General features: G+C 36.8%; 1 protein-coding gene across 2 annotated transcripts in view; it reads left to right on the forward strand.

Moving 5' to 3' along the window:
- The first annotated feature begins 3405 nt into the window (after positions 1-3405).
- Positions 3406-27714, forward strand: part of STAP1 (signal transducing adaptor family member 1) — a 46094-nt gene continuing 21785 nt past the window's right edge. The window contains exons 1-6 of one of the 2 annotated variants that reach the window (XM_012473429.2): positions 3406-3617; positions 14077-14148; positions 18721-18834; positions 20530-20586; positions 23790-23956; positions 26294-26422. In XM_012473429.2, coding sequence (XP_012328852.1) covers positions 3498-3617; positions 14077-14148; positions 18721-18834; positions 20530-20586; positions 23790-23956; positions 26294-26422 — 659 coding nt within the window. In that variant the 5' untranslated portion in view covers positions 3406-3497. The remainder of the gene's footprint in view (positions 3618-14076; positions 14149-18720; positions 18835-20529; positions 20587-23789; positions 23957-26293; positions 26423-27714) is intronic. The other variant, XM_012473430.2, reaches the window with a different exon arrangement.

The following is a 27714-nucleotide window of genomic DNA, read 5'->3' on the forward strand; positions in this document are numbered from 1 at the left end:
GTGTGTGCCTGTAATCCCAGCTACTCAGGAGGCTGAGGCAGGAGAATTGCCTGAACCCAGGAGGTGGAGGTTGCAGTGAGCTGAGATGGCGCCATTGCACTCCAGCCTGGGTAACGAGCGAAACTCCATCTCAAAAAAAAAAAAAGAATTTCTTCTAAAAAGTGTAGCATAGTTGCAATTATAACAATATTTGCTAAGGTAAAATAAACTTATGATTTTGGTTTTTATTTTATAATGTAATTTTTTTTTCTTTTACTCTTTACTGCAAAATATTGGTCCCTCTGTTAAGGAGATTCATTTAAGTATTCTTTTCTGACAAAATTATCCTTGAATAGAAATGCTATCTATACTATATAGACCATAATAGAAAAGTTAATAAAATATGCTTGCAATGTGCAGGTAGGTGGCGGCAATGTTTACAAGAACAGTTTTACAATGCTATGAGTTGTTGAGGTCCACAATGAGTTTTTAATTGTAAAGTGCTGTATAAATTTTCAAACTGTAAAGTGCTGTATAAAATTTTCAAAAGCTTAATAAAATAGTTCTGCATTATAATTTTACCCTTGAGAAGACTTAAATTACCTTGAGTGAAAATTGGCAAGTAATGTAGGGTATGATTTTTAAATTTCAGGCAGTCATTGCTTTGCAAAGTAGTGCAGGACCCTTCAAAAGACCATGTAAGCTGAAACCATGCAAAACTTCTGATAGTTTTATGACCATTAAAAAAAATTATCAGCCAGGCGTGGTGGCTCACACTTGCAGTTCCAGCACTTTGGGAGGCCAAGGCGGGTGGATCACCTGAGGTCAGGAGTTCGAGACCAGCCTGGCCAACATGGCGAAATCTCATCTCTACTAAAAATACAAAATTAGTCAGGAGTGGTGGTGGGTGTCTGAATCCCAGCTACTTGGGAGGCTTAGGCAGGAGAATCGCTTGAAACTGGGAGGCAGAGGCTACAGTGAGCCGAGATCATGTCACTGTACTCCAGCTTGGGTAACAGAGCAAGATGCTGTCTCAAAAAAAAATTATCAAAATATTAACTTATCTCTTACTGTCAGTTATAAATTTATAGGGAAATAACAAAAAGTAAAACTAATACTTATTTAGCACAATGTAACTCAAAGCATTAGAAACATTAAGCATTAAAGTGCTTTAGTTCTCTGTTTCCTTTTCTCTTTCTTTTTTTTTTTATTTTTGGCTCCCGACAGGAAACATGCTTTAGTTCTTTGCAAAATTAAAAAAAAAAAAAAACAGGAAAGTTATCAAGCATAGCTTTTATAGTGCCTGCCTTCATCTCTTCTTCTCAGCTGTAACTTATGATATAGAATGAGCATCTTTTGGTGAACTGTCATACTACTTGCTAAGCTTGGGTCATTTTAAATTAAGTATATGTGGCATATGATATGTAACATATTTGTAAATTCAAGTGTCTATAGAAACTCATAAACAATAAAATACCAAAATAGTAGCTTGCAGACAGTATCTAAAAGTGAGAGTTGTTTTGTTTTGTTTTTTTCTCCAGAGGCTCCATCATTCACCTTAAAGTAAGAGACAATAGGAAGATAAACTAGAAGCAAAGATACAGGGCAGAAATGATGTGCTGTTGACACCACAAATAAGAATTCTCCAATGAGGCCAGGTATGGAGCAATTTCGGAGGCTGAGATAGGCAAATTTCTTGAAGCCAGGAGTTGGAGACCAGTCTGGCCAATATGGTGAAACCCCATCTCTACTAAATACACAAAAATTAGCAAGTCATGGTGACACAGTACTGTAATCCTAGCTACTCAGGTGGTTGAGGCATGAGACTCACTTGAACCCAGGAGGCAGAGGTTACAGTGAGCCAAGATGGCACCACTGCACTCCAGCCTGGAGGACACAGCGAGACTTTGTCTCAAAAAAAAAAAAATCCTCTCATGAGCAGAAATGTATTTGGCTCAAGTATAAGGATGGAAGTCATAGAGCACGGCCAGCATCTGATGAGGATCTTCGTGCGCCATCATTCCATGGCAGAAGGTAGAAGAGCAAGAGAGGGTGATAGCATGCGAGAAAGTGCCGAACATGCTTTTTTTTTTTTTTTTGAGATGGAGTCTCGCTCTGTCGTCTAGGCTGGAGTGCAGTGGCGCAATCTCGGCTCACTGCAACCTCTGCCTCGTGGTTCAAGCAACTCCCCTGCCTTAGCCTCCGAGTAGCTGGGACTACAGGTGCGCCACCACGCCCGGCTAATTTTTGGTATTTTAGTAGAGACGGGTTTTCGCCATGTTAGTCAAGATGGTCTTGATCTCCTGACCTCGTGATTCGCCTGCCTTGGCCTCCCAAAGTGCTGGGATTACAGGCATGAGCCACTGTGCCCCGCCAAACTTGCTTTTATTTAAAAAAAACCCACTTCCAGGCCAGGTGCAATGGTTCACACCTGTAATCCCAGCACTTTGGGAGGCCACAGCAGGAGAATCACTTAAGCCTAAGAGTTTGAGACTGACCTGGGCAGCGGTAGGGGGAGATACTGTCTCTATGAAAAAGGTAGCTAGGAGTGGTGAGTGGCACCTGCCTTGTAGTCCCTGCTACTCAAGAGACTGATGTGGGAGGACTGTTTGAGCCTGAGAAGTCAAGGCTGCAATGAGCTGTGATTGTGCCAGTGTATTCCAGCCTGAGCAACAGAGCAAGACCCTGCATCTGCAAAAAGAGAAAGAAACCCACTCCCTCAATAACAGCATTAATTCATTCACGAGGGCAGGTACCTCATGACTTAATCACTTTCTAAAGGTCCCATTTCTAAACACTGTTGCATTGGGGATTAAGTTTCTAGCACATAAACTTTGGAGGACACATTCAAAACATAGCACTAAGTATTCATTGGAAACTCGTGTACTTGTAATACCTATTGGCAAAAAATAAAAAGAAAAAAGAAAAAAAATCCATATTCCATGTTCCCATAACTGTGATTTTATTTAGTAAAGCATCAAATTGGCATGAGATAGAATTTTTTTATTTACACAAAACTTGGCCCTGAAATATTTAACCAACAGAAATAGTACTAATAAATTATTCTATGAAGTAATTTTTAATGAAATAGAGTTTATTCATGTCTTCTGCAAATAAAAATGGACAGCAATAAACAAAAACAAAGGTAGAAAGAATAACTGTGTTGTTGATGTCTCCTCTAAGGTTCACAATCTCTACACCTGTTTCTTTCATCGTCAGGTGATGTTAATCTTCTGTTTATTTTGCTACTTTAAATCTAAGCACATGTAGGTTACGCAGAGATTGCCCTCTAAAAGTTAGTCTACACCTGTTCTTTCTTACCTCACAAAAAGTAATGGAAAAAAAGTGAATGTGTGTGGGTGTGGGTGTGTGTGTCCTGTTGGTGGTAGTGTTGGTGGTTAAAAAGCAATTTGGGACTTCCTCTTTGAACAGTTGCCTCTTCCTCTCACACAAGGAAGATTTCATTTTGTTTGAGACGAGATCAAGTTGAAACCAAACCACACACCAAAGAGAGGGGTATGATGGCTAAGAAGCCCCCAAAACCAGCCCCTCGCAGGATCTTCCAGGAAAGGTTAAAGATTACTGCTCTACCTTTGTACTTTGAAGGTTTTTTATTAGTCAAGCGGTCAGGATACCAGGTGAGTCTATAGATGATAATGTTAAAAGACTTCTGTTTTAATTTAATATTTATTTCATGGTGATATGATGTGTTCAGACCTCCTTGTTTCTGTTGGACTTAAATCATCTCTCCTTTGAGCTCAGAAAAATGATTCCAATATTTCGTAATTTACATACAATGTATGACTTAAACCTATATATATATACACACATATAATATATATATATATACTCACTTAAGTTGTAATATTAAGGCACTAATATAAAAAATTCAATAAGCTAAATTTCCAAAGAATTCATTTAAATATCACAGAAGATTTTGGCTTGGGAGATAAATTTTTCTTGTATTTTCTCCACAATTTATTGCTATGCTTCAATGATGGCATGTACAATTAAGATAAAATGATATCATGATTGAAATTAAACCTGCTCCTATTCTCAGTCATTTGAAGTTTATAATGATCAAATTATTAAAAATAACTTCTGTAAAAATTGTTAAAATGACCAAGTTCATACTGTTTAATATTATATATAGTTATGCGTCCTAAAAATACTGTTCAAGATAGTGACTTTTAATTTTTAGAGTACTATTTGGGTATTAAGTACAGTAAGTTACATAAATACCTTTTCTCTAAGAAAATCTATGAAGCAGTCTGTATTTTTTTAATGTAATAATTAAAACTTATAGTTAGTTAAAATCATTACTTTTAAAATAGTAATTATGGATGACTTGAAATTAATTAGAGAAATAAGCCCAAAATTGCCTGTTACTAAAGAAAAAAATCATTAATTTAGGTCAAATTTTATGAAATTGTATATTGACTAAAACTAGAAAAATTTTAAGGTTTTCAGAAATGTCATCACAAATATTTAATGATGATAAAATATATTTTCTGAGGATTCATGAATACTTATGGAAAAATTATACATATGAAAATCTACAATAGCATATTCACATTTCTTACATATATTATCAGATCATTTATTTGAGAGTAAAGACATGGTAATTTGTGTTCTGTTATGGATGTTAAACATACATAAATTATCTTTCAGTTATATTACAATATTTTTAGGTTGATCCTATATGCTTTTAAAGTAAATTTAATCTTGTCCCCACAGATAAGCCAGATAGTCACACTTTGCTAGGAAAGGGGAGTTGAGAAAAAAAAAATTCTAATTTGTAATTTAAATTTGGTTGTTCATTGAATGTTTTCCAAAGTATTTGTAATAACTGTTTATGATAGCAGCTCCTTTTTAATGCTTAAAGAAGGCATGCCATTAGTATCATTATCAGAAAGAGTAAGAATTTTACAGTATCTTTATCTGACGGTTTTGCCACTTACAGCTTGTGTTCTTCTGCACGTTACTCAATCTCCTTGAGACTGTTTTTTCAACTATAAGATAGAGAGAATACTACTTGCTACTTGCCTCCTAAGGTACAATTCTGGGATACAGTAGGTGTTCAATCAATTTATTCACTCAAGCAACATTTATTGTGTGCCTCCTATGCACCAAGCATTACTCTTATTTCTGGAGAATATGAAAAAAAAAAACCCACAAAGATCCTATTTTCAAGAGGCTTAATTTAGTAGGAGTGCTGTCTTCCTTACCAAATTTCTACTCTTTACCTTCTCTTAGAAAGCACTCTTTGAATCAGAATGAGTAACTATAGGCATAAATATTTGCAATGAAATTAACTTGTGTTTCTATTTGAATTTATAGAAAAGTATCTTTGTGTGTGTGCATGTGTGTGTGTGTGTGTGAGAGAGAGAGAGAGAGAGAGACAGTGTCTCTGTTGCCCAAGCTGGAGTGCAGTGGTACAATCACTGCTCATGCAGCCTCAACATCTCCGGCTCAGGTGGTTCTCCTGCCTCCACCTCCTGAGTAGCTGGGACTACAGGTGCATGCCACACCTGGCTAATTTTTGTATTGTTTGTAGAGACAGGGTTTCATCATGTTACTCAGGCTGGTCTCGAACTCCTGGGCTCAAGCAATCTGCCCACCTTGGCCTCCCAATGTGCTAGTGACCTATGTGTGGGTCACTGAGCCTGGCCACAAACTACCTTTTACTTGCATGTCAGGGAGAAGAGAGCAAGAGGATGAAAATAATGCCTACTTATGTGGTGGTTTCAAGGATTAAAGGGAAAACATATGTAAAACACCTGGCTCACATTAAAGGTTAGATTCATTCTCTTCCTTTTTCATCACTTATACTCTTAAAATTAGTTTGAGTTCTGCAAGTAATACGGCTCAAAGGAGAGCGAGCCTGGTGATAATTAGAGTACTTGAAAATAGAACCTATGAGAAAAATCTAAGGAAAATAAGTGGAATTTCCGAGCAATTGGCAGCAAAGTGCCAGGGAATCTTTGAACAGAAGGTGAGCCAGAGGTATATAGCCAGGTCATCTTTGGAGCTGATTAACTGGAAGAAGTTGAGAGGCTCTGCAGAATGTAAAGTAGGGTCTCTGCCAAAGTCATTCAGAACATTTAAACTCAAAAAAATATAACTGAGAAATAACCTGGTTTATAAAGGCATTACATAGCCATTTTTTGTGATGGGGCACTTTTAAGTATTTAAAGAGCTTTTCCCCAGAAAAAAATGTACCAATATATACCACTTTTCATGCAATTCCAGAAGGTTTGTAAATCTGAGGTCAAGAACCCATGAAAATCACATAATCTTTATGGAAAAGATAATGTGGGAAGATTTATTTAAACCACAGCATGAGGATTCTGGATTAAATAGGAAGATGTATTTGAAAATAAAAGCTATTAAATGCCATGATGGAATATCAATGGCATCACAGTTCTTACAAACAGAAAAAATTTCTCATTTTTTCTGGGACCATTTGAAACTAAGAGAGAGTTTGGGCAACGTCTTAAAATTCCTTCAATTTGTGATGTGTTAAAGTTAAAAAAGCAGTGTGTGTGGTATGTCTTATTAACCTGAACATAAGCATGTGGTCATCATAACTATATCAAAATAGTATTTGTCTAACTAATCTACTCACTTCTAATTCATTTAGCAAAACCCTGTCTCTACTGAAAACACAATAATTAACTGGGCATGGTGCCACATGCCTGTAATCCCAACTATTTGGGAAGCTGAGGCAGGAGAATTGCTTTAACCCAGGAGGCGGAAGTTGCAGTGAGCCAAGATAGGGTCACTGCACTCCAGTGTGGGTGACAGAGCAAGACTCCATATCAAAAAAAAAAAAAAAAAGAAAAAGAAAAAGAAAGAAAAGTTTACACACAGTTCTTATGGCAGTAATCTTCAAGTTTTTAAAATAACACATTCCTTTCAGGAAAACATTTTGAGCACAGATGCCTAATATGAGAATATTAATTCACTTAGAAATTATAAATATATATATTCCCATACTATTACTCCATGTAAATTATTTCAAATATATAAAAAATAAATTAAGAAAGATGAAATAAAATATAATTAAATATTCTAAAATTTTCTTTCCCAATGGATCATCTTGCACACCTTTGGAATTTATGCAACCCATTTTGGAGACCCCTATGCAACTCCTTAGGTAAATGTACTTTACTTGCTCCCAAAAAAAAAAAAAAAAAAAAAAAAGAATGAGAGTTTTTTTATTGGGGAGAGGATAGAGAGAAACTTAACTGGAGTTTGCATTTTAATTCATTTTTGCTAGTTATATTAATGAGAAAAGAGGACTAGTGAGTTAAGAGATAAAAGATAAAAGTATCAGTCCAATTCTAGAATTTGGGCTATTCCTTTACATTTTTAAATCTGTTCTCTCCTTTCTACAAAGAATAATTACACTCTTGCATAACTCAATAGGTTGCTTCAATGACTAAGTAGACTATATAATAATGAATACAATCTTTTGAGATATGATGATTATCATTCTAGTTTCTTAGTGTTGTATCATTCTTATTCTTATAGTAACTCTTCTGGGTAGAAATTATTTTATTCATTTCACAAATGAGTGAGTAGGTGGGGCATGGTGGCTTATGCTTGTAATCCCAGCTCTTATGGAGGCCAAGGCAGTAAGATTTCTTTAGGCCAGGAGTTGGTTGGAGATCAGCCTAGACAACATAGTGAAACCCCATTTCTACAAAATAAAAAATTAGCCCTGCATGGTGGGAAACCCTGTAGTACCAACTACTCAGGAGGCTGACATGGGAGGATCACTTGAGCCCAGGTGTTCGAGGCTGCAATGAGCTATGATTGCACCACTGCACCCCAGCCTGAGAAACAGAGTGAGACCCTGTCTCTCTAAAACAAACAAATAAGCAACCCCAAATAAACGAATGAGTGAGTTCTGGCCACAGTGGTTACTCAAGGTTCCTTACCTATTAAGGAGCCTAGCTTGGATTCAATTGTGATGCACTTGAATATTCTGCTCCTCAAACTCAAGTTTTAATTCCACTTGATTGTAGGTTTCCTAGTTAAGCTAGTGATAAATTAAGAAGCCTTATTTTGGCCGCTTATGTTAGTGATTTAACACAAATGATTGTTAAAAAATAAAAAAAATTGTACTTCATTCCAATGTATTTCATCCAAAGATGTGTCCTTCAAACTTAATTTTTTAAATTTTTGAGTATTTCTCTAGATATGAATAGGTACCTAGATGTTGTCTATTGAGATTGATATTTATAAATGACTCAGATTATACTTGTATTTATTACATCTTATTAGAAACAAAATCAAGACTGTGACCCGTAAGTCTTTGCATACTGAATACAAGTTTGGTCTAGCCTTAGGTTTGCAGCTGTGGTTGCAGTTCACAGGGTCTAATGCTATTTGGAACCTTACTTTTCCTTTGCTTTCATCTCGGTGCTTTTATACTTGCTTTTTTCCCCATTTAATAAACACTTAATGCTTTCCACAAGTAGATACGTTTCCTTACCCATAAAACTCCCATTTTTCCCTTATTTAACTCTACCCAATTCATATTATTATTATTTTTTTTTTGAGACAGAACACCTCTATAGTTTTTCTCAGTAGTACAAAGGAGGTCTGCATGTACATACAGAGGGAATTCAATAAACCTTTTCTGGCTATCAGTAATACTAGTTTTTCTACTTCATGTCAGGGTAATGCTGTACTTACGAGGCTGATTAAGAAGATGAACAGAGTGGTAGGCCTTTACTTCAGGGTTTTCTCTTGTATGTTTTTCCTCCAGGAATCATACAATCCTGGAGTTGAACTAGATCTTAGAAGTCATACTTCAGTAAAATTACGCAAATGACACTTTGGGAGGCCAAGGTGGGCAGATCACTTGAGATCAGGAGTTCGAGACCAGCCTGACCAACAAGGTGAAATCCTGTCTCTACTAAGAAGCTCCACAGGCAGTCACACTCACTTCTCTTTCCCTATTCCCCACTGCCTCCCCCTCCCCTCCAGATAGAGTCTTGCTCTGTCACCCAGGCTAGAGTGTGATCTCTGCTCACTACAACCTCCACCCCCTGGGTTCAAGAGATTCTCCTGTCTCAGCCTCCCAAGTAGCTGGGATTATAGGTGCTCGCACCACTCCTGGCTAATTTTCGAATTTTTAGTAGATACGCGGTTTCACCGTGTTGGCCGGGCTGGTCTCGAACTTCTGACCTCAGATGATCTGTTTGCCTTGGCTTCCCAAAGTGCTGAGATGATAGGCGTGAGCCACCGCGCCTGGCCCTTTTTCCCCCTTTTACATTTTTGTACTCTTTTATTAGAATTTTTCTTCTCCCAAGTTTGAAACCAACTGGACACAGAAATCATACAAATGAAGATCAGTTAGTTACTTTTATTATTGATAAATCATCAATGTGTAGTTTAGATTTAAGTCCAAAACTGTTCTAATATTTTACTCCAGATTTAGGTAGCCTTGAGCTACATCAAGTCATTGACTCAGATTAAGAGCCACAAGCCTGACCCTCTTGGAGGCCCTTTGCCATATGGCAGGGAACAGAGCAGTACACCCACTATCTCCTGGTAGACTGAGCTGAGAGAGGACAGGAAAGGGCTGAGCTGAGCATGCTGCCTCCCAAACACACCTATTAGATACTCAGTCCTACCCTCTGCAAAGCAGATAAACCACCCTGGCAGCACTATGCAGAATAGATTAGAAAGTAGGCTGGACTCGGTGGCTCACACCTGTAATCTCAGTACTTTGGGAGACCGAAGTGGGCAGATCACTTGAGCTCAGGCTTTGAGACCAGCCTGGCCAAGATGACGAAACCCTGTCTCTACGAAAAATAGAAAAATTAGCCGGACATGATGGCACATGCCTGTAGTCCCTGCTACTGGGGAGGCTGAGATAGGAGAATCACTTGAACCCAGAGGGATGCAGGTTGCAGTTAGTCGAGATCATGTCACTGCACTCTAGCCTGGGCAACAGAGTGAGTGAGATTTCTGTTAGAAAAAAATATAGATTAATAGATTGTAAAATATAAGATGGTAGTAGAAAGACAGGTAAAGTGATGCTGTCATAGGAAAAACACTTTGCATACTTTATAAAAAGAAGTAAAGAAAAGACTTTGGATGGGGTTGAAGTTAAGATGTGTTTTATTGTTCTCTTAAACTGCTTGACTCTGAGATGTGTATATGTTGGGCATCTGGATTTCAGACAAGAGAGAGAATCTCTTTGCATAGTTTTATAATTACTGCTTTGAGGACCATTTATTGTCTGATCCTCCAATAATCTGCCCTTTTGAATTGTTCTTTTCTATGGTAATTTGTTCTTGGTTCAAGAGGCATCAGCAGGTTCATTACATGTTATAACCAGTTCTCAACTCGGGGGAGGATAGAGTGAAAACATAGCAGGGCTTGAACAAAGATACATTGTCCCAAATTCCAGCATGCTCCTGAGGTTGATTTTTGCAGTCACACAACCAATGTTCAAGTCTTACTGTATGTAACCCTCTTTGAAATGTGACTTTTCTACTCATCCTACAAAAAGGCTGAATCTATTTCTCTAACCTTTAATTTTTAGAACTGAACTTACAGCAAACAATAATTTTCTACCCTTTGAATCTGGATTGGCTTATGTGACATGCATTGATAAATGTGACACAAGCAGAGGCTTAGAATAAGCTTACACATTGGGTTTTTCTCTCTCTTGTTCCTGGGAAGCCTCTTGCCAGCATGTGATCAAGTCTAGGCTAGCTGATTGGAGGATAAGAGAGTGGTTGGAGTGAGATTCCAGTTGTCCCTCCCTTCCCAGTTATTCCTGCCTTCCCAGCTACGACCCTAGACAAGTGAGTGAGGCCACCCTAGACAATTCAGCCATAGCCAAGTGAGTCCAGATCAGAAAAGCCATCAGCCAACCATAGAACGGTGAGAAATAGAAATCATTTGCTTATTTTAGTCTGCTAAGTTATAGGGTGACTTGTTACATGGGAGAAGCTAACTAATACATTATCTAATTAGCCATGAAGACAAAGAAAATAGTTCTACCAAGAACATAAGAAAAAAATGGTGATTGTAGTTCAGAATGAATTTAACCTTGACCTTCCTGGTAGCCAGGGAATTCAAAGTAAGATTGGGTTATAGAGATGTCATTGTTTGAGAAAATAAACATATAAATTCTCAAGAGGTGACAAACATTTTACTGGTTAAAAAATATAAAGGATATATCAATATTGAAGATACAAAATATCATAAGACAGAGCATCTTCACATGCACAAGAAAAGAGAAAACCCTTTATATGACTTTCTTACATTAATCGTCAACATGTCATGATGGTTCAATAAGCTGTAAAAAATCAGCTTGTTAAACCATAAAGGAAGGAATGATTAACATGTTTATTAAAATAACTAGATTTTTTTTTATACACTCTTTTGGAAAAAGCTGCATATGAAGGTAAATCTTTAGATCTCGAAGGATTTTATTTTTTAACTTGTTATTCTTTTGTAATATAATCACCTTTGTATTAATTTAAATAAACTCACTTTGAATGAAATGGGAGTTTGACTAGGTTATTTCAATATTTTAAACTTAAAAAGTTATATATCTATAGAATCCAGAGTAATATGAATATATTTATTATTAAATATTCACCACATGAATGAGATTTGAATTTTAAAGTTCAGCTTTGATGGTGTTAAATTAACAATTTCTCACATTTTCTTGATCTATGCCAATAATATGTATTATTTATTTAACCCCAACTATGAGCCATGTACTTTGCTAAGTGCTTTACATGTATTAGTTTATTAAATTTTTTTAATCTGTTCTAGAAGGTAGATATTATATGTTTTTCCTATCCTGGGCCCTTCACTGGTCCATCTGACATGTGTAAGCTTCCACTGAAATAGCATAAATAGTCTTAAAACAATGAGGAAAGTTTTGGAAAATGAACTACTTAAACACAAATCCAATTACAGTCATGAGTCATTTAGCAATGGGGATACAGTCTCAGAAATGCATTGTTAGGTGATTTAATAATTGTGTGAACATCACAGAGTATACTTATGCAACCATAGATTGTATAGCCTATTACACACCTAGGCTATATGATACAGCCTATTGCTTTTTGGCTATAAACCTATATAGCATGTTATTGTATTAAATACTGTAGGCAGTTGTAACAAAATGATAAGCATTTGTTTATCTAAACAAATCAAAACATAGAAAAAGTACAGTAAAAATATGATATAAAAGAAAAAATGGTATACCTGTGTAGGGTACTTACCACAAATGGAGCTTACAGGACTGGTAGTTTCTCTGGGTAAGTCAGTGAGTGAGTGGTGAGTAAATCTGAAGGTCTAGAATATCACCAGGTACTACCGTAGACTTTACGAACACTGTACACTCAGGCTACACTAAGTTTATAAAGAACTTTTTGTTCTTCATTAATAAATTCATCTTAGCTTACTGTAACTATTTTACTTATAAAGTTTTTTAACTTTTTGACTCTTTTGTAATAACACTTACCTTAAATTAAAAAAAAAATTGGACAGCCTTACAAAAATATTTTCTTTCTTTATATCTTTATTCTGTGAGCTTTTTCTATTTTTAAAATATTTTATTTTTTTACTTTTTAAGCTTCTTGTTTAAAACCAAGACACAAACACACACAATAGTCTAGGCCTACACAGGGTCAAGATTATCAATATTATTGTCTTCCACCTTCTCATCTTGTCTCAATTTTTTTTATCTTTTCCGTGATGGAATCTCACTTTGTTGCCCAGGCTGGAGTGCAGTTGCATGATCTCCGCTCATTGCAACCTCCACCTCCTGGGTTCAAGTGATTCTCCTGCCTCAGCCTCCTGAGTAGTTGAGATTATAGGTGCACACCACAATGTCCAGCTAATTTTTATGTTTTTAGGTAGAGACGGGGTGTTGCCATGTTGTTCAGGCTGGTCTGGAACTCCTGGACTCAAGTGATCTGCCCACCTCTTCCTCCCAAAGTACTGGGATTACGGCATGAGCCACCGTGTCCAGCCCCAGTAGAAGGCCTTTTGGGGTAATAACATGCATAGAGCTGTCATCTCTATGATAGCAATGCCCTCTTTAGGAATATCTCCAAGAATATGCTTGAGGCTGCTTCACAGTTACGTTTCTTAAAAGTAGAAGGAGTACACTCTAAAACAATGATTAAACAGTATAGTATAGTAAGTACATAAACTAGTAACATAGTCACTTATCATTATCAAGTATTATTTACTGTACATAATTATATGTCCTATATTTTTGTTTGGCAATGCAGTAGATTTGTTTACCACCATCACCACAAACATCTGAGTCATGCATTGTGCTACAACATTATGACAGGTGATAGGAATTTGTCAGCCCCATTGTATCTTACAGGACCACTGTCACATAGGCGTTTGTTACTGACCAAAAGATCTTTTTGTGACACATGATTGTATATCCTTATCTGAAACATTATACTAAGATAAACTTGAGAATGATTTAATCAAGTGGTGACATGGGCCTTTAGTCCTAGCTACTCTGGAGGCTGGAGTGGGAGGATTGCTTGAGCCCAGGAGTTCAAGGCTGCAGTGAGCCATGATTGTGCCAGTACACTTCAGCATGGGTGTCAGAGCAAGACTCTGAAAAAAGAAAGAAAAGAAAAAGGAAAAAGAAGAGAAAAGAAAATAGAGAAGAAAGAAAGAAAACTAAGAGAGAGAGAGAAAGAAAAGGAAGGAAGGAAAGAAAGAAGAAAGAAAGAGAGAGAGGGGGAGGGAAGGAGGGAGGGAGGGTTGGTTAAATGTTAAGTCAGGCGTGGTGACATGTGCCTGTAGTCCCAGCTACTTGGAGGGGAGGCTGAGGCAGAAGAATTGCTTGAGCCCATTCTTTGGAGAGTCCAGCCTGGGCAACATCTTGAGACCACAGAACCTATCTCAAAAAATGAAAAGAATTAAATGTAAAATTAAGTGATAAAAGTTAGAATTATCCATGATAAAGAAGACTTCTTATATCACACAAGCAATTAAGAAAGTTACAAAGGATAATATCATTAGAAAAATAGTTGAATATACACTAATGAAATAATGCTTATGATTTCTTTCCCACAGGAATATGAGCATTACTGGACAGAGTTGAGAGGAACCACACTTTTCTTTTATTCCGACAAAAAAAGTACAATAGTAAGTAAACATGTTCAGTTAATTCTTTTGTTTCCCAATATGCCCTTATCACATAGAATATTATTCATTTTGGATTTTCTGCCATCCAAGAATAAAGATGCTCTGGTAAAATCAGTTCAAACCAAAATGTTTAAGTCTGTGGGGGCTGTCAATGATTATAGGAACAATGAAAAATTTTCCTGGACAGTTCAGAAGATATTGACTCACGTCTTTTACTTTTCATTCTTTTCTTTCTGATTCTGATAACTAAACTTAGCTAAAAAGTGAAAAATTTTAACAAGACATCTGCACATATATTACTTAATACCAAGTGATAGCTTCAATTTCTCACACTTTTTATCTGCTGTAGCATGCAGTTATAATTGGAAAAGGACAAAACGATCTCCAGAGCCTACAAAGCCACTATTTAACTTTTCTAAAAAGACAAAAACATATCCCACAAAGCAGGACTTCCAAGGGATTAAACATGAGAATAACAATAAAAGGATTCTAAGGTTTACTTATTCGAATTTATTTCACATTCTGATTGTATGTTTCAGTTCTTCCAGGAATAAGATGTAGTATTTTAGTGGAAAATGCTTACCTACCTTGAAACACTGTATTTATAGGAGTTTTTATGAGCCAGTAACTTGACTAAATATAAACATTCTGGATCTGGATATAGTAGCCCACACTTCTTAGAACTGCATTATTAGAAGCTAACATCTAATGAAAGAGGTAGAAAAATAATCCGTGTAATGTATTCCACGTAAAATCATTTCAGTGCCATTAGTGGCAAACCAGGCAGAAACCACTAAGAGAAACAAATAAAAAACAAACTTAAAATAGTCATCTTTACCAGAGTCCTGGATAGACAAGATTTATACAAGAGTGTTTTCAAATACCATAATAAGTTTTACAAAATTAATTTCTCTTTTATGCATTCCAATTTCCCGCTGATTTCAGTAAATGTAAAAGAGCTTTCATTTTAGTCTTTTCTAATGCACCGTAAATGAGAGAGCTAACAGTTTTTGCTCACTTACTACATGGCAAAAGGCAGTAAAGCTTAGTAATCGAGAGCCTGGTCTCTTTGGACAGCCTACCTGGGTGTTTTTCCTAGCCCTGCCACTGTTAGCTGTGGAATCTTGAGCTAGTTATCTGATCTGTGTCTCAGTGTTAACAGACAGGGAACTGGTAGGAAACAAAAGACATCTCGAATTGGGCAATTTGAAGAGAATTTAATAAAGCTTTAATAAATATGCAAAGCAGTGAACAGAGTGTAGGAAAATTACAAAAGATAGTACAGAACCCTGAGGCGAATAACAATGTCCATTACCACACCTAGGACTGAGAGGAAAGAGTAGGAGAGTAGTGAGAATTGTGTAGAGATGACTGCCTTGAGGAGAGTATGAACTTTGAAAGAGGGAGCAACTGCATTGGGTAATAAATACCTGGCCTCAATCTTCTGATCTTCTGCCACAATCCAACCCAACAGGAACTCAAAGGGTACGGAGCTCCTCAATGTTATCCATACAGGTCTCTCTCCTGGTGTAGTGTTGAGTGGTGAAGGAATAAAAGTGAATCTAAAAGAGCAAATGAAAGATCTCCAACACAGTCTTCAAATCTCTAAAATAAGAATAAAAATAGTAGTCCATTTTATAAGGTTCTCAAAATAACTAAATAAGATAGTACATGTAAGGATCTAAGAGAGTAGCTGGCACATAGTCAGCATTCAGGCATTTTACATGCATTATCTAATTTACTTCTCACAACTCTACAGAATGGCTGCTATTTTAACCCCAGCTTTATAGATGAAATCAGTGAAATTTAAAGATTAGGAAATTGTACAAGGTCAGAGAGGTAATACGAAAGGTACGATCCAGGTCTTGCTCCTAAACTAGCTTTCTTTATCAAAATGCCATGAGAAGATTGTTATAATGAAATGACTCAGAATTGCCCATCTACCAATTTTGTTAAAAGAATATACAGACCTTTTGGGAACTTTTTTGAGTGGTGGTCTTAGAAGAAAGCACTAAGATAGACAAGGTGAGAGTGTAGATTTTTATCGTACAACAGGGAAGAATTTAAAGCTGCCTTTAAATATTTGAAAGGTTGTCAGGAAGTCATGTGAAAGGGTCACTGAATTTGTTTTGTGTTATTCCAGAAAGAAGAGATTAGGAGCAATGGATGAAAATTGGAGAAAAGTTGTGGCTTAATACAAGAAAAAACTTGCTAGTAGGCAGAAGTGCTCAGGAGGCATGAGTTCCATGTTAGGGATGTTTGAACACAGGCTGGATGACTAATGAAAGGATACCCTGGCAGAGATGCCATCAGATGGCAGCAAGGTTAGACAGATGACCTTTAAGCTTCTTCACAAGATACAAATAAAAACAAAAAGATACGACTCCCTTTCCTCTAATCAACGGATCAGGCTACTGCACTCTATCTAACTGCCACCTCTTCCTCTGTTGCTTCCTCCTTTGTTGCAGCAAAACTCACTGAGCTTGATCTAGACAATCCCTCAGAAAAAGACTTCTGTTTAATTTTAGATTCTTTCTTCCCCTGTACCTCTCCTTTCATATTTTTTGAATTTATTTAAGATTGACATATAAAACTCTTTGTTATGTACACATGGTGTTTTGCAGTATATATACATTATGGAATGGTTAAATTGAAAATAACCAGGCCAACTCAAACTTACTATCTATCTCATCAATGTGGAAATAGCTCTGGGAAAAAATTATATACCTATTTTTATGTCCTACCTTACTCAGAAAAATAAGACTTACAAATATACAATAAAATAAGTTATATTGGGCATAATTAAAAGAAACATAAAAGGAGATAAAAAGAACTCAAGAATGAGGCTAATTTAGCAAATATATATATATATATATCATAAAAACCCTGCTATACTTATTATAGGTGGTTCTTTCTACTACTAGAAGGCAAGTCCACTGCATATAGACAGTGGAAATTGACCAACCAACTTCTCAGAAGAAATATTTTTATTATACTTGGATAGGATAGGAATTTCTTAATAGGAATGCCATAATCAGTGGTGTGTAGTAAATGTTGAATAGCTTTCTAGAAAGAATTATGAATATATATGTACATAAACTTATTACAAATATTACTGATATAAACAGTGTATAGTACACAATTAGAAAAATACATAGTAGTCTTTATTGTAATGTTCATAATGACAATTGATTTTCACAGAATGCTTTCCTTTATTTTTGCCTAACTCTTGCATTGGTAACCAACTATTAATATAATTCAATCATAATTTGACAAATAGAGATCAAAATGGTATTTAAATCTGCTATTTCCATAATAAATTTATTATCATTAAATATGATATTTGACATGAATATTATCTAATATTTTCATTTACATTGAGTAAAAAGAAAATGAAATAATGATTTATGTCAAAACATCATATATTCGTTAAAATCAATGAATGCGAGCAATTTATTTGCCACCATGTCCCGCTAATTTTTGTATTTCTAGTAGATATGGGGTTTTACCATGTTAGCCAGGATGGTCTCGATCTCTTGACCTTGTGATCTGCCCACCTTGGCCTCCCAAATGGCTAGGTTTATAGGTGTGAGCCACTGCACCCAGCCAAATGTCTTTAAAGTGTTTCTAAAGAAAACAAAAACAAAGAATGTGCAACAGACTGTATGTGTGCCTGAAGTACGGTACTGTTTGGCCTTTTGCAAAAAAAAAAAAAAAAAAGTGCTGCCCCTGGACACCAACAAAATAATAAATCAAGCTTGATTTGTAAGGTTTATCAATTTTCATGGTGTAAAATACTCCCACCATGGCTGATTTCAACCTATCAATATGATCTCACTGAACATATATTTGGGAAGAAAAGCACAGTATTATATGGTATTTTTCCCCATACAGAAATGAAGATGTAAATAACCTTAAGAACATAGAGAACAGCAAATTATAGAAATATAATTAGAATGTAACAAATTACTTTTTTTTTTTTTTTGAGATGGAGTTTTGCTCTTGTTGCCCAGGCTGGAGTGCAGTGGTGTGATATCGGCTTACCACAACCTCCACCTCCTGGGTTCAAGCGATTCTCCTGCCTCAGCATCCCGGGTAGCTGGGATTACAATCATGCACCAACATGCCCAGCTAATTTTGTATTTTTGGTAGAGATGAGGTTTCTCTATGTTGGTCAGGCTGGTCTCGAACTCCCGACCTCAGGTGATCTGCCTGCGTCGGCCTCCCAAAATGCTAGGATTACAGGTGTGAGCCACTATGCCCGGCCTAATTACTTTTGATTGGACTGTAATTTATTTATTGGTATATTTATATAATTTAATTTTTAATAATGGCTGTGTTTAACAACCTGTTTAAAAAATTCCTCAAAATTAACAATTGGCTTTTGCAAATCTGTGTGAGCCAGGTTCAGCATACCACCACATAATATATTTCCACATGTCCTGTGGGATTAGGAAAACCAGGGTATCATGTAAAGTACTAATCAGTTGGAAGATATTACTTCGCTTTCTGCTAGAACTAATGTGTATTACCTGTGAAATAATGTAATGTTATCTTTCTTTATCTTTGCAGTATGTTGACAAATTAGACATAATAGACCTCACATGTCTTACGGACCAAAATTCAACTGAAAAGAATTGTGCAAAATTCACCCTTGTTTTGCCAAAAGAGGAAGTACAACTGAAGGTGAGTAAGGAGAAACAGTAGTCTATAAAGGGTTGTGGTTAAAATAACATTCACCTCTTCACATCCAGTAGCTGAAGTAAAGAGAAATTACAAAAGAGGCTAAGTCTTATACTTTGTTAATATTTTTTGCTTGTGTTTGGCCAAGAGCTGGTTTTTTGAATTGGAATTTAAAAATACATGTTCACTTGTTTAGTATACAAGCACCACGAAACCAGATACTCCTGCCCTCTGACAAAGTCAGGGATCCCACCTGGTGTTTGTTAAGGTTGTTCTTGAATCAGCTTTCAAAATAAGCCAATGAAAGTCAACCAGTAACTACAGTAATAACATAAAGAGAACAACTTGCAATTAAATAAGATATGCTCAGAGACTTTTCCTGGGAGATTACTGATCGACCTTGAAAGCACTGGTCTTTAGACTTTTGTGTAATAGAAATCACCTGTACTAAGGAACGCAGCTCCCCATCCTCCAACTCAAAACCTACATTTTAAGCAAGCTCCCCAGATGATTCGAAGATATTATGGTGAAGAGCACAGGATTGGTGTCAGAAATTTAAGTTTGAATTTGGGTTATTAGTTATTCATTCATTGTGATTGTAGGCAAGTTACTTAGCTTTTTTGTCTCTTCATTTCTTCACCTAGAAGTACGTCTTGCTCCGATGAAACCCTCTCACCAAGGCCTACCCTGACCACTATATTACAATGGCAACTTTTTTCTCCTTTCCTACCCCCTATTTGTACTCCTACTCTCTCTAACCCTGCTGTACCTTTAATTTTTCTCATTTCTATTTGACACTATAAAATTTACTTTTATGTTTGTTATTTATTGTTCCTGGCTAGACCCTGAACTCCATGAGAACAAGGATTTTTGTTTTGTTCCCTGATATAAACTAGTATGTAGAACAGTGCTTAGCACTTAAAGGTACTCAGTAAATGTCTGTTAAATGAAGAAATCTGTAAAACAAACAAACAAAAATATAATAGGACCTTTTGTCAAGTTACCATGAAGATTAAATCAAGTAATACCTGTGAAGTGCTTAAATAGTAGCTACCACTGTAAGTGCTCAAAACACGTTGGCTGCAGTCTTGACCTCCCAGGCTCAAGCAATTTTCCCACCTTAGCTTCTCAAGTAGCTGACACCACCACACCAGGCTAATTTTTTGTAGAGATGGGTTTCACCATGTTGCTTAGGCTGCTCTCAAACCCCTGAGCTCAAGTGATTCTCCCACCTTAGCCTTCGAAAGTGCTGGGACTACAGGCATGAGCCACTACCCTTGGCTTGATATTGTTATTATTAGTAATAGCATAGTAATAGCATTTACAGATAAGAATTAGAAGTTTCTACTTCCAAATTTGGTTGTCTTTAATTTAAACCAGTCCATTTTAACTGTTAATGGAGAGAGTAACTGTTAATTAATACACTGCAAAAATAAGTTTGCTAACATTGAATTTTTTTAAGTTGAGTAAATTCTTACATGTTTATTTGTTTTAAGTAAGCAAACAGATTACAGCTATATATGTCTTCTGACAAAAGAAAATAATATTGAAATATTTCATAAAAGTACACATTAATAGTTCTAAGACAAAAAAGAAAATGAATTATTTATTTTATGCTCAGTCATAATTATTTATTTTATGCTCAGTCACTCATGTGTTTCCTTCTTTGGCTTTATCTGATTTTGTCTTCAACTTTAGACAGAGAACACAGAAAGTGGGGAAGAATGGAGAGGCTTCATTCTTACAGTAACAGAGGTAGGACGCTCACTGCTTTTGGTTGATTCATTTTTTTCAACAAATATTGCTGAACACCCTATGAACCATACAGAGTGAAAATGGCTGAAGATATACCAGTTGAAAAAGATAGATCTAAACCTTTGCACTTACTTATGAAAGTTATATTTTTATCAGGTGGTGGAGAGGGAGAAAGTAAACAAGTAAACAGATGATCATTTCACATTGTGATTAATTGTTATGAAGAAAATAAACCAGGAAATTTGCTAGGGAGTAACAGGTGGTAAAGGAGATCTACTTTTTGGTCTTATCTGTTTGACTCAATGGTCCTCTGTATATTCTGATATTTGTAGCTAATACAACATATTCAAAAATACTTTCTTTCTTCCTTCCTTTCTTTCTTTTTCTTTCTCTTTTTTTCTTTCTTTCTCTTTCTTTCTTTCTGTCTCTCTTACTTTCTTTTCTTTTTTTTTTTTTTTGAGATGGCTTCTCACTCTGTCACCCAGGCTGGAATGCAGTGGCATAATCTTGGCTCACTGCAACCTCCACTTCCTGAGTTCAAGCAATTCTCCTGCCTTTGCCTCCCGAGTAGCTGGGATTACAGGCACCTGCCACCATGCCTGGCTAAGTTTTTAAAAAATATATTTTTAGTAGAGACAGGGTTTCGCCATGTTGGCCAGGCTTGTCTCAAAGCCCTGACCTCAAGTGATCCTCCTGCCTCTGCCTCCCAAAGTGCTGGGATTACTAGTGTGAGCCACCATGCCCAGCCTATGTGAATTTTTAAGAGAAGACAAGTTGCCTCAAATTTTGTACTTTGTAAATGTTGTTTTGTGTTATGATTCCAGATCATGCTATATGAACATTTACAATACGTTGTTATTAGGATAACTTTAGTAGAGAAGTGAGAGATGGTCGGGCGTGGTTGCTCATGCCTGTAATCCCAGCACTTTGGGAGGCCAAGGCAGGCAGATAACATGGTCAGGAGATCAAGACCATCCTGGCCAACATGATGAAACCCTGTCTCTACTAAAAATACGAAAATTAGCTGGGCCTGGAGGTGCATACCTATAGTCCCAGCTACTCAGGAGGCTGAGGCAGGAGAATTGCTTGAATCCGGGAGGCAGAGGCTGCAGTGAGCCAAGTTTGAGCCACTATACTCCAGCCTGGGTGACAGAATAAGACTCTATCTCAAAAAAAAAAAAAAAAAAAGAAGTGAGAGAAGCTCAGATTGTATGTAGTTCAAAGAGCTGAAACATTGCTTTTGAATCAAATAAACCTCAGTTTGCATCCTTTCCATAACTTACTAGCTGTGTGACTCTGGACTAGTTATTTAATCTTTCTGAGCTTGATCTTTTTTTTTTTCCCATTTGTATTAGGCCATTCTTGCATTGTCATAAAGAAATACCTAAGACTGGGTAATTTGTAAAGAAAAGAGGTTGTTTAATTGGCTCATGGTTCTACAGGCTATACAGAAAGCATGGTGCCAGCATCTGCTCAGCTTCTTGGAAGGGCCTCAAGGAGCTTTTACTCATGGCAGAAGATGAAGGGGAAGCATATGTGTCACATGGTGAGAGTAGGAAAGAGAGAGAGTGGGGAAGGAGGTACCACACACTTTTAAATGACTAGATCTCACAAGAATTCACCCAGTAATATGAGAAAAGCACCAAGCCATGAAGGATTTATCCCCATGACCCAAATACTGCCCATCAGGCCCCACCTCCAACACTGGGGCTAACATGAGCTTTGGTGGGAACACATATCCAAACTATATCACCATTTGTAAATTGGGGATAACAATACCTTTTTTTTTTTTGAGATGGAGTCTTGCTCTGTCATCCAGGTTGGAGTGCAGTGGCTTGATCTCGGCTCACTGCAACCTCTCCCTCCCAGTTCAAGCAGTCCTTCTACCTCAGCCTCCCAAGTAGCAGGGATTACAGGAACATGCTACACTGTCCGTCTAACTTTTGTGTTTTTAGTAGAGACAGGTTTTACCATGTTGGCCAGGCTGCTCTTGGACTCTTGACATCAAGAGATCCACCCTCATTGGCTCTCCAAAGTGCTGGGATCATAGGCATGAGCCACTGTGCCCTCCCACATAAAAATACCTTGTAGCATTTCTGTGAGGAGTTGCAATAGAACATGTACAGTGCTTGAGCTATAATAGTCAATTAATAAAGATATGTGTTTCATTAGGTATTTTCCCCCATTATTTTATTTTTTCTGGTATATACGGAAATTGTTTTACTGGTTATTAGCTTAGTTATCTAAAATGTCTCTAAGCTTTTTTTTATTGTGTATCCCTATTAGTAAATATTTATGTAAATTTTATATGTACTCATACACATATTAAAACATATAATAATAGAAATTAGCGAAATAGTAATTTAATAGAAAGTGAAGTTCTACTAATGTTTTCTTCACATACTCTAATGGACTTTCTTGTATACCTCCTGGAAAGCATGCACCCCTCAGTGATAATCACACAAGGCTGCCTCCAAATACAGACTTGCTAGTGTCACTTACAACAAATATCCTACCATTCAAACTACACCTTCCAAGAGCACAGAGCTGGTCTTAATGAGGTCAAAATTGGAGGTATGAATATAAATCAGAAGGACAAATATGGGTGAGTCAATCCAAAATACATCTCTAGGAAAGGTAACAACCACCACAAAACCAACTAGTAAGTAGAAATTCCAACTACTAATTCCAACATGTGAATGAATGTTTGAAACACACCACAAACACACAATAGAGACCTCTGACTGCTGACCTTCAGTCAACTAATCAGCAGTTCCATCTGAATCCCATGTTGCCTTGTGGCTCGGGCAAATCATTTTGGATTATTTGTGAGAGAGTGAGGCACTTTCGAGGTGTTCTGGAACTTCCCTGGCACTGATGAACAAGTGAGCTCAGAATGAAAAATGTGCAGTTTGTTGTTACTTGAATCAGCTTGTAGTGCCAGGTGGGATGTTCTTTGCTTTGGGACCAAACCAAAAGGAAGATTCCTTGGAAGAAGGGGAGGCACTTTGTGCAGGTTGTAGTTGGTCTAGAGGCAGTTCTGAGACACCCACCCTAGACTAAAATCCTCTATTTCTTATTCCCTACTCATCCACCTCTGTCAGGTAACTGTAGCCCTGTCAGACCAGAACAGGCTCATCGTTACTAAAGTTGTAAGTTATTAAGCTATTTTCTTGCCTACCTACTCTTTTCATTGGTTTCAGCTGTCAGTTCCCCAAAATGTGTCACTCCTACCTGGGCAAGTAATTAAACTGCATGAGGTCCTAGAGAGAGAAAAGAAAAGGAGGATTGAGACAGAGCAGAGTACATCTCTGGAAAAGGAGAAGGAATCAACTGAAGATTATGTGGATGTACTGAACCCTATGCCAGCGTAAGTGCACAATGAACTGCAGTTTATTCATTCAGTTGTTGAAACTAATTTCTAATTATCAAGGAGAGTTAGCCACTTGATCCTGTTAAGCCAGGGACAATAAGCAGTCTTGGGGATAAACTGTATATCTCTGAGTACATGCCACATTTCCTCTTCTATGTCATGATCAACAAAATGCAAATTTGAACCAACCCTCTTACCACACAGGAAATCCCCTTCCACCCACGTTTTTAGAATAAATAGATACTCTTTCCAGAGCTCACACCTAAATAAAAACTCCTATGAAGAAGGCAGGAAAATATATTTTTTCACCATGCAAACTCTATGATTGACTAATTTTCTATCAGAAAATTATACTGATAAATTTTAAATACCTAGAATGTTCTATTCAACTGACCAGTCATCAGTGAGTGAGTAGTCATCAAGCTTGTACTTTGACAACGGCCCTGGGTAAAATGTGTAAGGTGCTGGAAAATAAAGAGGTGCAGAAAATGCTAAATTCAGCAACATCTTACATTTATATATACATATATATATATATATATATTTTTTTTAAGACAGGGTTTCACCATATTGGTCGGGCTGGTCTTGAACTCCCGACCTCAAGTGATCCGCCCACCTTGGCCTCCAAAGTGCTTGGATTACAGGCGTGAGCCACCACGCCCAGCCTTTTTAAAATTTTTTTAATTTTATCATTTTTATTTTTTTACATTGTTGAAAAGATTCTGAGCTCTTTCCTCCTGGAATCTTGGTGGTGGTGTCCTAAAACCTGTCCTTGTACTCTCTTTGACATAAGGTTCTGTTGCATGCTCTATCTGTACTATAATCACTGAAACCTGCCAACCATCACGTTTACCTGAAACCACTGGCAACTGGTGGACTGATAGGTTAAAAGTCGCACAGACTGCTAATTTTTCTTTTTTCTCAATAAAACAAGTAATATATGTTTATTATGTATAAAAGATTAAAATAATTTCTTGTTCCACCACTACTCAGAGATATTTGCTATCAACATTTTAGTGTATTGATATTCTACCATATTTTTTGAGGGGTAGTTTTTTTTTTTTTTTTTTTTTTTTTTTTTTTAAGACACTATCTCACTCTGTCACCCAGGCTGGAGTGCAGCTGTGCAATCTTGGCTCACTGGAATCTCTGCCTCCGGGGCCCAAATGATTACTGTGCCTCAGTCTCCTGAGTAGCCAGGACCACAGGCGCCTGCCACCGCACCTGGCTAATTTTTGTATTTTTGTAGAGACAGGGTTTTGCCTTGTTGCCCAGGCTGGTTGCCAACTCCTGAGCTCAAGTGTTCCACCCACCTTGGTCTCCCAAAGTGCTGGAATTACAGGTGCGAGCCACCACGCCCAGCCTCCTGCCAGATTTTTTCTATGAGGTTTTTTTTTCTATGAATATGACTATATATTTTCTTGACTACAATGTACAGGTGATCTGTATAGGTTGAACAATGGTTAAACGACTTTTTTGACTTTGAGATAATGCAAATGCAATATACATTCAGTATAAACTCTATTTTTTGAGTACTCATACAACCATTCTGTCTTTCACTTTCAGTATTCAATAAATTGCATGAGATATTCAACATTTGATCATAAATAAGCTTTCTGTTAGATGATTTTGCTCATCTATTGGCTAATGTAAGTGTTCTAAGCATTTTTAAGGTAGGCTAGCCTACGCTATGATATTCAGTAGGTTATGTGTATTAAATGCATTTTCAGCTTATAATATTTGCAACTTCCAGTGGGTTTATCAGAATATAATCCCATCATAATTCAAGGAGCATCTGCATATTATAAAAATGAGAAGTGTTTATTTTTTTTGCATATAAAAATAACAATGCCATAGAAAGACATATAATACTAAAAGAAGTGAGTTCAGACATACGTAAATATCAGTTGTATAAAACATAGACCATACAAGAGAAATATTTACACGTTTTATATCCCTGAAAGGAAACCCCCCAACAGATATTTATCCAAGAACCTATTTGTCAACTGAGACTGGAATACATTGTTAATTCTTGTAGATTTTCAAATGGTAATGGTAATTTTATATTGATCAGTAGATAACTTTTCAGGTTCTCTTTGTATAAAAAGGCTTTGGAAGAATTAAGGAAGGAAGGCCTTAATGTTAACATACTCAGAGTGGCATAGGCTTATAATAATAGATCATTGTAATTACATAATTGGAATAATAAAGCCGGAAGTTTTAAGAAAAGTTAACAACTGCAGCTCTCAAAGTTATTTTGGTAGCATTTTTTTTCAAGTAATGATCTTCATCAGTTAAAAAAAAAAATCTGTTTTTTTCATCTCACCTCCGTAGATGTTTTTATACAGTGTCCCGGAAAGAGGCAACTGAGATGCTCCAGAAGAACCCTTCCTTGGGAAATATGATCCTAAGACCTGGCAGTGACAGTAGAAACTACTCCATCACTATCCGGCAGGAGATAGAGTATGTTTAATTTTTTAAAATATATGGAATTTTTAAAAGCATGGTATCACTTAATACACCTGCTATGTGTTTTGTTGGGGGCTAAAAATATGAACACAATAATAGGTAGGGAATGTCATAAAACCAATACTAGGCCGGGCGCGGTGGCTCAAGCCTGTAATCCCAGCACTTTGGGAGGCCGAGGCGGGTGGATCACGAGGTCAAGAGATCGAGACCATCCTGGTCAACATGGTGAAACCCCGTCTCTACTAATACAAAAAATTAGCTGGGCATGGTGGCGCGTGCCTGTAATCCCAGCTACTCAGGAGGCTGAGGCAGGAGAATTGCCTGAACCCAGGAGGCGGAGGTTGCGGTGAGCCAAGATCGCGCCATTGCACTCCAGCCTGGGTAACAAGAGCGAAACTCCGTCTCAAAAAAAAAAAAAAAAAAACCAATACTAAAGACTGAGCCAGTGCTAACATTTGAGCAGGGAAGAAGGAATAGCACATTATTTTGGTCCTGGATATAGTTGTATTGTTCATTCATTCAATTAAACAAATATTTATTGAGCAGCTGCTATATGTCAAACAATACTTTGGCACAGAGAATACAGCACTGAAAAAAACAGACAACATCCCTGTTTTGGTTTGAGTTGCCTAGCAATAAAAATATAAAAGGCAAAACATCCTGGCTTCAATCTTCAATGAGTTTACATTCTTATAAGGAGACATAGACTTAAACACATAAGCAAAAATATATGTGGTAATAAGTTCTACAGAGTAAAATAAAGCAGGATGAGAGAGATGGTAACCCTCAGAGGTGATAAAGGGAGCACATTTTTATGGTTGCTATTGTTTTAATATACAGTGGTCAAGGAAGACCTACTTTATTAACTGATTTAAGCAGAAAGCTGAAGGAAGTGAGAAAATAAATCCTACCAATATCTGGGGCAAAAGTGCTCCAGGCAGCAAGTGCATATGCTCTGAGACAGAAGAATGCTTGACTTGTTCAAGAAAAGAAAAGGGCTATTGTGACTGTAATGAAATGAGAGGAGAAAAGTGGTAGGAGAAGTGATTCCAGAGGTGGGGGTAGGGAAAGATCACTCAAAGCCCTACAGGTCATAGTAGGGACAAGGGTTTTACTTTGAATGACATGAGAGGCCACGGAACTGTTGTCATAATCTGACTTATCTATTTAAAAACAGGCCATTTTGGAGCCTCTTTGTCAAGGTTACTAATTTCTTTCTGGTAAATGGTTTAACTTTGATAAAGTCAGTAACACTTAAATGCAAATGTTTTCTGTGTAGTTACAGT

The sequence above is a fragment of the Aotus nancymaae genome, unplaced genomic scaffold, assembly GCF_030222135.1.
Source record: "Aotus nancymaae isolate 86718 unplaced genomic scaffold, 86718_ANA_hifiasm-v0.15.2.pri h1tg000006l, whole genome shotgun sequence".
In the NCBI taxonomy this organism is placed as follows: Eukaryota; Metazoa; Chordata; class Mammalia; order Primates; family Aotidae; genus Aotus; species Aotus nancymaae.